This window comes from Chionomys nivalis, chromosome 8, assembly GCF_950005125.1.
Source record: "Chionomys nivalis chromosome 8, mChiNiv1.1, whole genome shotgun sequence".
In the NCBI taxonomy this organism is placed as follows: domain Eukaryota; kingdom Metazoa; phylum Chordata; class Mammalia; order Rodentia; family Cricetidae; genus Chionomys; species Chionomys nivalis.
In genome coordinates, this window is record NC_080093.1 from 78,505,819 (window position 1) to 78,518,640 (window position 12,822).

Sequence of the window (12,822 nt, forward strand, 5' to 3'; positions counted from 1 at the left end):
TTTAATTAAAAAAAAATCCTGGGACTGTAAAAATAACTCAGCTGGCAAAGTTGCTTGCCGCAAAATCTGATGACCTGAATGTGATCCTTGGAAACAGGGGGAGGACGGAGAGGATGGACTCCTGAGAGCTGTCCTCTGACCGCCACGTAGTGTGGTGGATGGTTGTGACCACACACAGAGACACAAATGCACAGACGCATTAAAGAAATGTCATTATTGAAAAAACAAGGAACTCCTGGATGCAGAGAAGCGCTTCTCTGGAAGAAGAGGAGGGAGTCTGGGGCTTGAGGACCCAGGGAAGAGATTGAGGTAGGGGTGGAACCACATCAGGGAGGGAAGGCCAGCTCCTGGCTTCCTTCCAGCCCCTCCCCCATTTGTGGGTGGTCGAAGGAAGCTCTCCACCAGCAGGATTGGAGCAGAATTGGAAGGTAGGGCCCTGGCAGGGGCGGGGGAGTGGGCCTGTCAGTTTAGCTAATCAGGCCCTCTTGGGTTGGCTTCTGGCTATTTCAGTCTGGGAAGGTTTGCGAGTCCCCTGAAGTGTGGCTGCATGTTGAGTAGCTTGACGATCTGTCTGCCCGCTCTGATTCATAACAGCACACGGTGCAAATCCAATGGAAAAGCTCACATTTCCCGTTTATTCGCTGTTAGTTAACCAAGAGGCTCCCAGCAGCCCTGCAAACATAGCCATACCTTGGTAGTAAAGTCAGCTCCCTCCCCAGAATGGTGAGTGCAAAGACGCAGGATGCTGCTTTCTGTTGTTTTTGTCTTGCTGTTCTTTGAGTTGCTGGAATATTGCTAAACTGGTCTCTCTCTCTCTCTCTCTCTCTCTCTCTCTCTCTCTCTCTCTCTCTCTCTCTCCCATTCTTCCCCTCTCTCCCTCTCTCCCTCTCTCTCTCCCTCTCTCCTCTTTACCCCTCACCCTGGCTTCACCGTGGCTCTCTAAAAGGGCAGTTGGAACCACTGAACGAGGTGGGTTAATTCAATCATCTGTTTGGTCTGGATTCTAATCAAATGCTTGCCTTTCTGTTTGGAGTCTGGTATGGGGCTGGGGCATGATTGAGTACTGAGTCACAGGGTATTAGCAAGGGTACAGTTTTTCTGCTCCTTCCTACCAAAAGGGAGCCCCTGGCCAAGGGGACATCCTGGACAGCATGTGTGTCCCAATTAAATTGGACTCCCTCAGTTTAGTTGCATGTCCGCGGGGCTATTTTTCCTGAAGTATCTTTTTTTTTTTTTTCCTTTTGCCGGGAGAGAACCCTATGCATGTGTGTTTGAGAACATATTTCCTGGCCTCTCCATGTTGTAATAACCGCCCACCTGTCAAGGAAGGCACACACATAAACTCCAAAGGCAAACACCTGCAAGTGCTTTGCTTGTTCCAAACGGCTGCAGTCACTTCTGTTTGCCATCCCGTGCCCACGGTGCATAAATAGGAGAGGGGAAAAAAATCTTTTTTCTCCTACGAGCAACTCTGCTCTGGGGTGCCTGTTTGTCATGGGTGGGGCACATCCCAGATGGGTTGCTTATAATTCGGGGTGTCGTCTCTCCTCTCTCTCTTCCTCACCCTCCTCCCTACCTCCTCTTTCCCCCTATGGCCTCAGGGATTTCTGTCTAGAATCTCTGATGTGCTGCTGTGCGGATGGACCTGTCGACATTGCTGTCAGAGGTGCTACGAGTCCAGCTGCTGCCAGTCCAGCGAAGATGAAGTGGAGATCTTAGGACCTTTCCCTGCCCAGACTCCTCCATGGCTGTGAGTAACCCACTTGGAAATTTACCTCGCAGCATCCTCTCTATTGCAAGACGGGCAGAGGGTGGGGTGGGATAGGCTGAGTTACCATGGACATACCTAAGAAGGGCTTCTCTGTGCCCCCTCAGTGGTGGGCCAGCTGGTAGCACCAACTGGCGGTGAGGCGCCTGCTCAGCCCTTCTCACACCAAGCTTCTGGGATGCCAGCCGGGTGATGCCAATCTCAGGGACACTTTAAGTAGCCTAAGTATCCAAGCAGAAAAAGACTTGGGCTCTTTCTGAAGAACTTTCCTGAAGGCTACAGCCTCCAAAGGAGGACCAGTGTCTGAGTGTCCCCTTCCCAGAAAGCATGACAGACTGTCCTAATGCCCAACCCCAGGCCTGCACCAAGTAGATGCTTAGTAAATCTTAGCTGCTAGCACTTTTTGGATGATGTCTTTTGGCTGACCTGAGCAAGGCCTGTATCCTTGGGGCCACAGGGAGGGGTGCCCAGCCCACCCTGCCTCCAATGCCGGTGGTGCTCACACTGGCATCTTCCGGCTTATTTCTAATCCACTCCCCTCCTGCGCCCTCATAACCATCTCCATCTGCCTGCCGGTTGCTCAGATATTTTGGGAAGGCAGTTTTGAAGCTTGGCCACATGTCTGATCCACCTCACTGTGGCAGGGAGAGGGATGTGGTCAGAGTCTGGGGAGAAGCTGGGAAAGACCTAGAAATAATCGACAACAGCTGTGGGAACTCTGGGAGGGAGGCCCAGAAAGGAGATGGTGCCGGGTACCAACGGAGTCCAGGGGTAGCACTTAGAACTGTCTCGACTGAATCTTGGGCTGAAACCCCAGAAGCCCCTAGAGCCCCTTCCTCTGGGTTGGCAATCCTGCCATGCCTGCTCTTATTTTTTTTTTTCTTCTTAGAAGCAAGTTTCAGATGTTTCCAGAACGCAGTCATGTCAGCCTACATGAGTTCAAATCTAGTTTTGGCTACAGCTTTCTAGTCCTTTAACCCCGGGGAAGTTGCTTGTCTTCTATGTGCCTTGGTTTCTCACCTGTAAAATGTGACAATAAAAGCCAGGTGGTGGCGTACACCCTTAATCCCCCACACTCAGAACACAGAAGCAGGCAGATCTCTGTGAGTTCAAGGCCAGCCTGGTCTACGGAATGAATTCCAGGACAGCCAGAGCTACACAGAGAAACCCTGTCTTGGTAAGAAAAACGTAGGGGGCGGTAGATGGTAAAAAAGAATAGTATTTACCAAATAGGTTTGTTGAAGTTGTGTTTAGAAAAGTATTTAAGAGTACTTGAGGGCTGGAGAGATGGCTCAGTGGTTAAGAGCATTGCCTGCTCTTCCAAAGGTCCTGAGTTCAATTCCCAGCAACCCACATGGTGGCTCACAACCATCTGTAAAGAGGTCTGGCGCCCTCTTCTGGCCTGCAGACATACACACAGACAGAATATTGTATACATAATAAATAAATAAATTAAAAAAAAAGAGTACTTGAGACTTTGTTGATGGTCAAAAGTGGGACATCTGTTTACTTAGAGAGACAGGGTCTCACTGTGCAGCTTTAACAGGACTGGAATTCTCTTTATAGACCAGGTTAACCTCTAACTCACAAAGGTCTGCCTGCCTCTGCCTCCTGGGTGCCAGGATTAAAGGCACAGACCACCATGCCGTGCTTATTTTTATTTTTTAAGACAGGGTGATAGCCTAGGCTGACCTTGAACTTGCTACGTGTAGCCAAAGATGACCTTAAATTTGTGACACTTCTGCTCCTATCTCCTAAGGGCTGGGATTGCAGGCACAGGCCACCTTACCCAGGCATTCCACCAACTGAGCTATGTCCCCAGCCCTGTGGGTGACATCTTTTGTTTGTTTGTTGTGTTTATTTATTTATTTATTTATTTATTTGGAGACAGTTTCTCTGGCTGTCCTGGAACTTGCTCTGTAGAGAAAGCTGGCCTTGTCTCACAGAGATTCACCTGCCTCCGTGCTGCATGCTGGGATTAAAGGTGTGTGCTGCCACCACCTAGCAAAAACCCTGGTTTGGCTTTGGTTTCCGTATCTAGAAAATAAGAATAGTAAAATAATTTATTTCATAGAACTGTAATTAAGAGTAAGTGAAGAAGGCTAGCTATAGTGGTGCATGCTTTTAATCACAGGGCCGGGGAGGTAGAGGCAGGAGGATGTGAGTTCAAAACCAGCCTGAGCTATGTAGTGAGACCCTGTCTCAAAAACAAACAAGTCTGAATGAACTGCCTTCAGGAGGCATTTAGTCCAAGGGTGAGAGATCCGTAAGCATTCTTTTTCATTCTTTGGTGTCAACAGGAACCTTTCACTCATTTCGAGACCATGCTTTCCAGTAGGTGATCACAGAGCTGAGACGGAAGAGACAGTCCCATTTCATAGGATCCTTGTAACAGAGTGGCTGAGATCATTTGGATCCTAAAAGCCATATGTCTTAGTCACTTCAAAGACAAGCTGATGACCAGGTACAAAGTCACACCTGTATTCCCAGCCCTAAAGATGGAGGCAGGAGGAGCGTCAGTCCCAGGCCAGCCTGGACTGCACGGTGAGGCTCTGTCTCAGAAGCTCAAGGGCTAGGGATGGAACTCAGCATTTGCTGCATGTGTGAGGCTCAAGGTTTGATTCTCAAACTGGAGTCAAAACAGAAGGGAAAATACACCCGAATATACACGCACTGTGTGTGAGTGTGTATGTATATGTAGTTTCCAAAGTCTGCTGGTCACCTGACGAGCCTAGAGGAAGAAACTGAACCCTGAAAGTGCTCTCTTATCCAGCCATCATCACAGACAAGTGGGGTTCAATGTCCTTGGCAGCCAGCCTTGATCTTTGGTGCATATGTGGTGTGTGTGCACATGTGTACGTTTTGTGGAGGCCACGATTCAACCCCAAGTCTTCGCCTTACACCTCAAGACAAAGCCCCTTGCTGTTCTCCACCGCATACATCAGGCTAGCTGGCCTGAGACCTTCTGGGGACATCCCTCTCTCCACCTCTTATCTTACAGAAGGGATGCTGACTTTCATGAAGATCTGAACTCAGGCCCTCAGCAGCATGTGACAAGGACCACCCTCCCACCCACCTTCCCAGCCCAGTACTTGTTTCTTTGAGTGCACATTGCATGGGGGACACTGTCATCTTCATGAGCTTAGATGGGCTTTTATGAGTAGGGGACTTTTCCATTTTATCTCCTAGGACCATACTTTCACACCTAGCATACCATATGTGACAACCTAGCCTAGGGTCTCATGGACAATCCAGGGATGATGACTTCAGGCCTGGCTGGATCCAGGGGCTCACATGGGTTCTCTAGTTTTTTTTTTTTTCTTCCGTTGAGTTGGCTTCATTCTTAAGCTTGCTTATTCTTCGCTGCTACGTTTGACTCGCATTCTATCAACTTCATAGAAAAAAGGTTCAAAGACAGAAAATTGCGTTGGCCCAGCCTTCATCCTGTGCCAGTCACTTGTGCCCACTTTCAGGCAAGGAGAATAGCTGCTGGGCTAGGTTGCCATCCACCTGGAGCTAGGGCAAGGGCTGTTCCTGTCTGAAGAGCTAGAGGGTAGCTATTTTAGCCTCCAGGGCCTACGACTATGAGGCGACTAGTCACCCACCATAGTGTGCGGCAACCACCACAGACAGAGGAGAAGTGAGGGTCGTGGCTGGTAGGAAGCCAGGCAGTGGGTGCAATCCTTTAGCTCACAGACCCTGGGGGCAGATGCTTCCAGTGTTAAACCAGAGAGGAAGAAAGAAGCCTGGCTAAAGTGGAGGCACAACTGAAGGCCTGGGGTCACGGGAGAGGAGCCTCAAGTTTGGCTTGTTCGGGGCTTCGAGTGCCAGCTTAAAGATCTGGATTCTCGTTCTCATTCAGCAGCTGCTACCTCCTTCCCCCTTGCCAGTGTCAGTCAGGTGCAGGCTCCCCCGTCCCCAGACACCCAGAGAGTCCCTGTTACAAGTATACAGCCTCATTGTAACTCTTGAGTTGGGAGACAGTTTTGTTTAACATTGAATACTGGCCCTTGGTGCAAAAAAACAAAAAGAAAAAAAAATACTGACCCTTGATTCATTTTGGAGCAAGAGGTTCATACTGTGTGCAGACAAAAACAGAGAAGTGGACTGGAATGTTCCTTCCAGGGCCAGCGCACCTCAGAACTCCAAGCAGTACCGTTTATGCTATGGTGTTGCGCAGTGCACCGTCTGGAGTTGGACAAGCTGTGTTGTAAACAGCCGTACATGACCTTTCTGCCTCCCAGGGTGAGCCGGGCTGCCCCAGACCCTCCCGTAGCCCCTCATTTGTTCCTGGCCTCTGACACAATGTAAGGCGGAACAGAAATCTGTAAGGGGGAAAGCAGGTTCGATCATTCCGAAAGCCGATCCACAGCTTGCATTTGCTCCAGATTTATTTACCAAGTGGGCAGTTGCATGTTATCAAACAGACAGGAAGGAGAAATGTCAAGTGCTTGGGCTGTGCAGAGCCGTTTCTACCGTGACATCTGGGGCCTGTCTCCATATAGTGACGTGGTGGGGGAAGCGGCCATTGTGTGTTCTGTGTGAGATCTCTGGAGACACAGTACTCATTGTGGGTATTAATGTCATACGGACAGGTGTAGATCTCGGTGACTGCAGTCTACACGGCTCTTTTGGAGCAGTGCCAAAAGGGTCCTTATGGAAGCCCAGCTGTTTGTCTGTCCATCAAGCCTATATGGAGTACCTGCTTTATGTATGGCTCTCATGGGTTATACAGGGTATACCCAGATGTGGCAGGGAGTGGGTGTCTGGACCAGAGCATAGCTGGGATCCCCTGGGGCGCCACAGTTCAACAGGCAAATCAGTTCCCATCGCAAGCTTGCACTTCCCATCAGTAAGGGAGGGAGGGGGTCCCTAGCAGCTGGCTGCAGGATTGCTCAGATGACCTAAGATAGTGTTCATGGGCAGTGTGGGTGCCACTCTTCACTCTCTGCTCCCTTTGGTCAGTGAGCTCAGGAGTGCCGTGAAAACACCCAGTGTGCACCCCAGTTGATTCTGGGGTGTAAAAGACCCCAGTGGGTCCGCCCTGAAGACGAGCGTGCAGCAGAGGGATGGATGGGAGAGATCACAGGGACAGGATTACAGTCCTTGGAGGAAGGACCACTGAACCAAAAACTTGAATGGGTAAAAGAACAAACAACTGGGCAAGAAAAGCCTGGAGGAGCGTCTTAGGCAGAGGGGACAGGGAGGCCCAGGGTGTCTGAGAGGACAGGGAGGTGAGGCAGCCCTGTACTCAGACACTTGCGTTTGAGTGGCTCCAGAGAGTGGTGACATTAAAGCTGACCACTGAAGGTGTGTGGTTCTTACGGGAGGAGGTGGCTGTCATAGTGAAGCCTGGCAGCTGGGAAGCAGGGCCGGAGTCTCCACCCAGAAACCTCAGCTCTGCTTTAAGGGAGTGTTTGCCCCAGTCGATCCTGCCCCCTGTCCCCATGTGCCTGCCCATACGTTTCATCTGTGTCCACACACAGCCAGCAGGCGTCCACTCCCCCTTTCTGTCCTGTCTTGCCCTGGCCTTGCCTTCATTCCTTTGTGGCTAAGTCAGCCTCATCTCACGCATCAAGTGTCTCTGAAAACCCTCTAGAATTCAAAGCTTGTATTTTTCAATGTTGTTGTTGTTTCAAGACATGTTTGTTTCCTTGTAGGCTTAAATGTCAAGTTGATGGGATGGGACCATTATGGCTCATGGCGCACTGTGTTCAATGTTCCCCTAAGCGCGGTCTCGCTGGCTCCTACATCTCTTTGCGGGCTCCCCGCTCTGTCTGTCCCTGCCCCAGCGCCCATGCCCAACTGGGGTAATGGTGATGTTTACTTGTTTGAGACAAGGTCTTTCTTGGCAGCCTGACCTCAAACCCAGGATTATTTGCCTTGGCCTTCTAAGTGCTGGAACTACAGGTGCACACCAGACCCAACTTGGGAGGATCTTAGAGCCACCCCATTGTAATACCAGCTAAAACACACCAAGTACCCAGCTATGTCACTACTGTAACAATTGGTGCTTGTTGACTCGTTCTGAGAATTTAGCAGCCAGAGGAGGTGGTCTTGTGGTTATTCCCATTTTACAGATGGGGAAATGGAGGAACAGGGAGTAGAAGGGAATCACCTAGGGTCACCTAGCTAGGGTTCCAACTAAACGCATCTGTCTGCCTCTCCATCCATCTACCTGCCTACCTATCATCTATCATCTCATTCATCATCTCTCATCTCCTTTGCCATCTGTCCCGAGTCTTGCCCATGCCTCCCCCAGTTTCTTAGCATTTCCCATCTTCATTAGCATCCTGTTGAGTCATCGCTGCTGCTAATCCATAACCGCTTCCCCACCTCCAACTTCTGTTCTCAAGTCACCGACTCACAGGACCGCTGTAGTCCATGCGCCCATCGCTCCATCCTAGAGCAGCATTGCGATGACGTATTTTTTAATATACTTTTTGTTATTCTTATTTTTGCTTTTTTGAGACAGGGTTTCTCTGTAGCTTTGGAGCCTGTCTTGGAACTAGATCTTGTAGACCAGGATGGCCTCAAACTCACAGAGATCCGCCTGCCTCTGAGTGCTGGGATTAAAGGCGTGCGCCATCACTGCATGGCTGTGAGAACTTATTTCAAGGGTGTTAAATCAGAAGCGTGGAGACTATTGAAACAGAAGGGCACTTTCACGAGTTCAGATGAATCTAAACAACCACATGGTTCCTTCCAGACCCAAGATTGACAGGTCTCCAGCTACATTCTGCCACAGTGGCGCCCCCATGTGGCCATAGTGTAGGTTTGCTGCCCTCCAACTTGAAGCCATTTTCTAAATCAGGGATGATACCTTTGAATTATTTCACAGTTTATGTGAAAAGCAAGACTATATACATCATTCTGAGTGATGCAGTGTGGGTCAGAGGCTGTATCATTACCATGCATGCTCTGAGATAGGAGTTCCTTTATTCAGCCATGGAGCTCTTGCCCTGCTCTGGGAAAAGTGCCTATAGCGGTTGAACTGTGGACAAGCAGCTGGAGGCCCACGTGGGACTCTGCTGGGGGTTGCCTCAGTGGCCACTGAAACCTTTTTCTTCCTCTAGGATAGCCAGTCGGAGCAATGACAAGGATGGCGACTCCGTCCACACAGCCAGTGATGTCCCATTGACCCCAAGGACCAACTCCCCTGATGGGAGACGCTCGTCCTCAGACACATCAAAGTCCACCTACAGCCTGACTCGGAGAATCTCCAGTAAGTGCCTGGAGACAGTTAGGGTTGGGCAGCGGGGGGGGGGGGGGAGGGGGCCCATTCTCTTAGTATAGGGAAAGAGCTACCTGAGCTTGGTGGCTCGTGCCAGAAATCCCAGCACTCAGAGTCAGAGACAGGGGATCCAGGACAGCCTGGAGTAGAGTGAGTTCCAAGCTAGCCTGAGCTATAGAATTAAGACCCTGTCTCAAAACAACAGCAGGGCTTACACTTAGGGTCCTGGAAGCAGGGTGACAAATGCAAGGGCTCGAGACGGGAAGACCAAGGAGGGCTCTTGCACCCTCAGACCTCATGATCTCCCTCTGTTCATAGGCTAGCCGGGCTTTCCCCCAGACACGCTGGCCCCTGGGGTCACCTTCCCTCTTCCCTCCTGCTTCTCGCTCTCGCAAGTGCAGGGCTCTGGAGAGAGCTCACCGTCTAGGTCTCCTCTAATATCCCTGGGATGGTGAAAAGTGGATGACTCAGGGCATGGCATGCATTTAGAGCGCCACCGGGCACCGAGCTGCTCTGATGATTATGGTGGGATGCTCCAGGCTACCACTGGGCAACCACCTCTCACAATAAATAAGACCACAGTTATCTCTCCGTGTGCACACATTCTGCACCCTCGGGCTCACCCAGTCCCAGCCCTTGGAGCCCAAGGTAGAAGAATCATAAATTCAAGGCCAGCCCATGCTACAAAGTGAATTCCAGGCCATTGGGGACTGCTTAGCAAAACCCTGTCTCAAAGAGCCAAGAAAAAAGATTGTGAGTGTGTGTGTGTGTGTGTTGTGTGTCTATACTTAACACAGACTTTCTTCTCATGCTTTTTATTTCCTAGGCAATATGGCAGAATAGCCAACCTTGATGGTGCAGACCTATAATGCTAGCTACTCAAGAGGCTGGGGCAGGGGGACTACGAGTCCAATGCTAGTCTGTGGAACTTGGTGATGCCCTATCTCAAAGTAAAAAGGAAAGAGGCCAGGTCTACAGCTCAGTGGTAGAGCCACTGATGTGTGAAGCCCTGGACTAAATCCATCATACTGCAGGAAAAGGAAGACCGTAGGAAGTTTCATTTCATGGCATTTGGATTGCACTCAGCAATTTAGCCTATTTGGAGACAGTGCAGGGGTATCCAGCCTTTCGGCACTGAGATATAATATCATCTACAAGTGTACGAGCTTCATTCACAGTTAACCTGGGGTACATGTTGTCTGTGGGCTTCAGGTTGGACATGCATGAACATATATGGATGACTGTGCATAGGTTATATATTCTTTTACTTATTTAAGTGTGTGTGTGTGTGTGTGTGTGTGTGTGTGTGTGTGAACGTGCATGGTGCATATGCGGAGGTCAGACAACAAGTTTTGGAAGTTGGTTCTCTCTTTCTACCATGTGGGATTGAACTCAGGCCCCCAGGCTTCATAGCAAGTGCCTTTACCTGGCGAACCATCTTGTCAGCCCCTATGTTTCCAGTAAAGGCTCTGAGCATCTGAGGGCTTGGGTGTGTCAGGGGTCCTGAAACAGATTCCAGAGCTCATGGAATGCCTGCATTTCCAGTGTGCACAGAAGAGCCCACTGAAGCAGAGAGGCCCACGTGGGCATCTGGGGACCTTTGCTGATGTCACCGGGTGACCAGTGGTGGTGATCATTGTTCTTGGTGGCTGTTTAGGTCTGGATTCCCGGCGCCCCAGCTCCCCACTCATTGACATCAAACCTATTGAGTTCGGGGTTCTCAGTGCCAAGAAGGAGCCCATCCAGCCATCGGTGCTGCGCCGGGCCTACACCCCTGATGACTACTTCAGGAAGTTTGAGCCCCGACTTTACTCCCTCGATTCAAACCTTGATGATGTGGACTCTCTGACTGATGAGGAGATCATGTCCAAGTACCAGCTGGGCATGCTACACTTCAGCACGCAATACGACCTGCTGCACAACCACCTCACAGTGCGGGTGATCGAGGCCCGGGACCTGCCGCCCCCCATCTCCCACGATGGCTCTCGCCAGGACATGGCCCATTCCAACCCCTACGTCAAGATCTGTCTCCTGCCCGACCAGAAGAACTCCAAGCAGACAGGCGTCAAGCGCAAGACGCAGAAGCCTGTGTTTGAGGAACGCTACACCTTCGAGATTCCTTTCCTAGAAGCCCAGAGGAGGACCCTGCTGCTCACTGTGGTGGACTTTGACAAATTCTCCCGCCACTGTGTGATTGGCAAAGTGGCGGTGCCCTTGTGTGAGGTGGACTTGGTGAAGGGTGGCCACTGGTGGAAGGCTCTGATCCCCAGCTCGCAGGTAAGGCTTGAGTTTTGCTGCGTCGCCTCCTGGGAATTCTTCTTCTTAAGATTGTTGTTTTAACTTATTTTACTATTTAATTTTTTCTTTTGAACCTGGGTTTGGTGATATATTCCCATAATCCCAGCACTTGGGATGTGTCATTAGGATCAGAAGTTCAAGGTTACCCTTGGCCATGTAATGAATTTGAAGATAGCCTGGATTATTTGAGATCTTGTGCCAAAAAGCCAAAGACAAAAAAACTTATTTTGTATTTAAGTTGTTTTTATTTTGAAATGATATACTCATATGAAGTTTCAAATACAGCATAGAGTTCCAATTCTCTTCTCCATTGTCCCCAGAACAGTGTCTTACAGCCCAGAGAATGTAGGATTAACCACCAAACACCGTAAACTAGAGTAGACCAAGTTCAGATTCCAGGGGTTTTTATATGTGTCCCCCACTATGTGTGTGCATGTATGAGTGTATACGCGTGTGTATACATGCATGGGCATGCATGTGTGAATGTGTGTGCATATGCATGTAAGGGCTAATGTGTGTGTGTATGCATGGGCATGCAAGGGCATGGACATACATGTGCATGATGTATGTATGAATGTGTGTGTATGTGGGGGCATGCATATACATGTGTGAGTATGTGTGTGTATTCAAGGGGCTGCATGTATGAGTTTGTGTGTGTAAGAGAGAATATGTGTGTACGTGTATAAGTGTGTGCATGGGCATGCACATATGAGTGTGTATGTGTGTGCATATACATTCATGGGTAAGTGTGTATGTGTATGCATAAGCATGCATGTAGACATCTGTGTGTGTGAGAGAGTATGTACACATGTATGTACGTACATGCATGTGCATGTATGTGTGTGCTTGGGCATACATGTGTAAGTGTGTGTGAATATGAATGTGTGTGTGCATGGGCATGCACGTGTATGTGTGTGAGAAAGAGTGTATATGTGTGCATGTGAAGTTCTATGAAATCTTTTCACTCTTTGATTTGTGTATGGGGATGTGTATGTGTGGAGTGTGTAAGGTATATGAATGTGCATTTGTGTGTGGAGACCAGGAGAGGTGTCACGTGTCCTGCTCTGTCACTCTCTACCTTATTGCCCCAGTGATCCTCCTGTCCCTTTCCCCACAACACAGAGGTTACAAGTATGCATATCTACGCTTGTGTTTTTAGTGGGTTCTGGGGTCCAAGCTCAGACCCTCATGCTTATGAAGCAAGGATTCCTGAGGCCCTTCAGCCCCAGTTCTGTAAAATCGTACCGTATATACAGAGTCGTGGCCCCGCCACCCTAGAGATGCTTTGCCACCAATGCTGAACAGTTTCCTCAGGAGAGTGATTACCCAGGGTATAAAGATATCAATCATTTTGACTTTCAGAAAGTGATTTGGAAAAAAAAACCCAGAAACAAAAATAGGGGAAATGGAACCGATGATGTGTGGATGTTTCTCAGGCCCACTGTGGTGACCAAATTCCTGCCTCATGTCCAACCTGAGGGGGATATGATTAGCTGCTGGGGACCCCATTCTGAGGCCACAG

General features: G+C 49.6%; 1 protein-coding gene across 3 annotated transcripts in view; it reads left to right on the forward strand.

Annotated features, from left to right (window-relative positions):
* Positions 1-12,822, forward strand: part of Syt17 (synaptotagmin 17) — a 66,617-nt gene that overhangs the window by 4,212 nt on the left and 49,583 nt on the right. Inside the window, exons 1-5 of one of the 3 annotated variants that reach the window (XM_057779881.1) lie at positions 486-723; positions 952-969; positions 1,602-1,750; positions 8,845-8,993; positions 10,660-11,279. In XM_057779881.1, coding sequence (XP_057635864.1) covers positions 721-723; positions 952-969; positions 1,602-1,750; positions 8,845-8,993; positions 10,660-11,279 — 939 coding nt within the window. In that variant the 5' untranslated portion in view covers positions 486-720. Of the gene's footprint in view, positions 1-485; positions 724-951; positions 970-1,601; positions 1,751-8,844; positions 8,994-10,659; positions 11,280-12,822 lie in introns of those variants that run through there. The other 2 variants (XM_057779880.1, XM_057779882.1) reach the window with 2 other exon arrangements.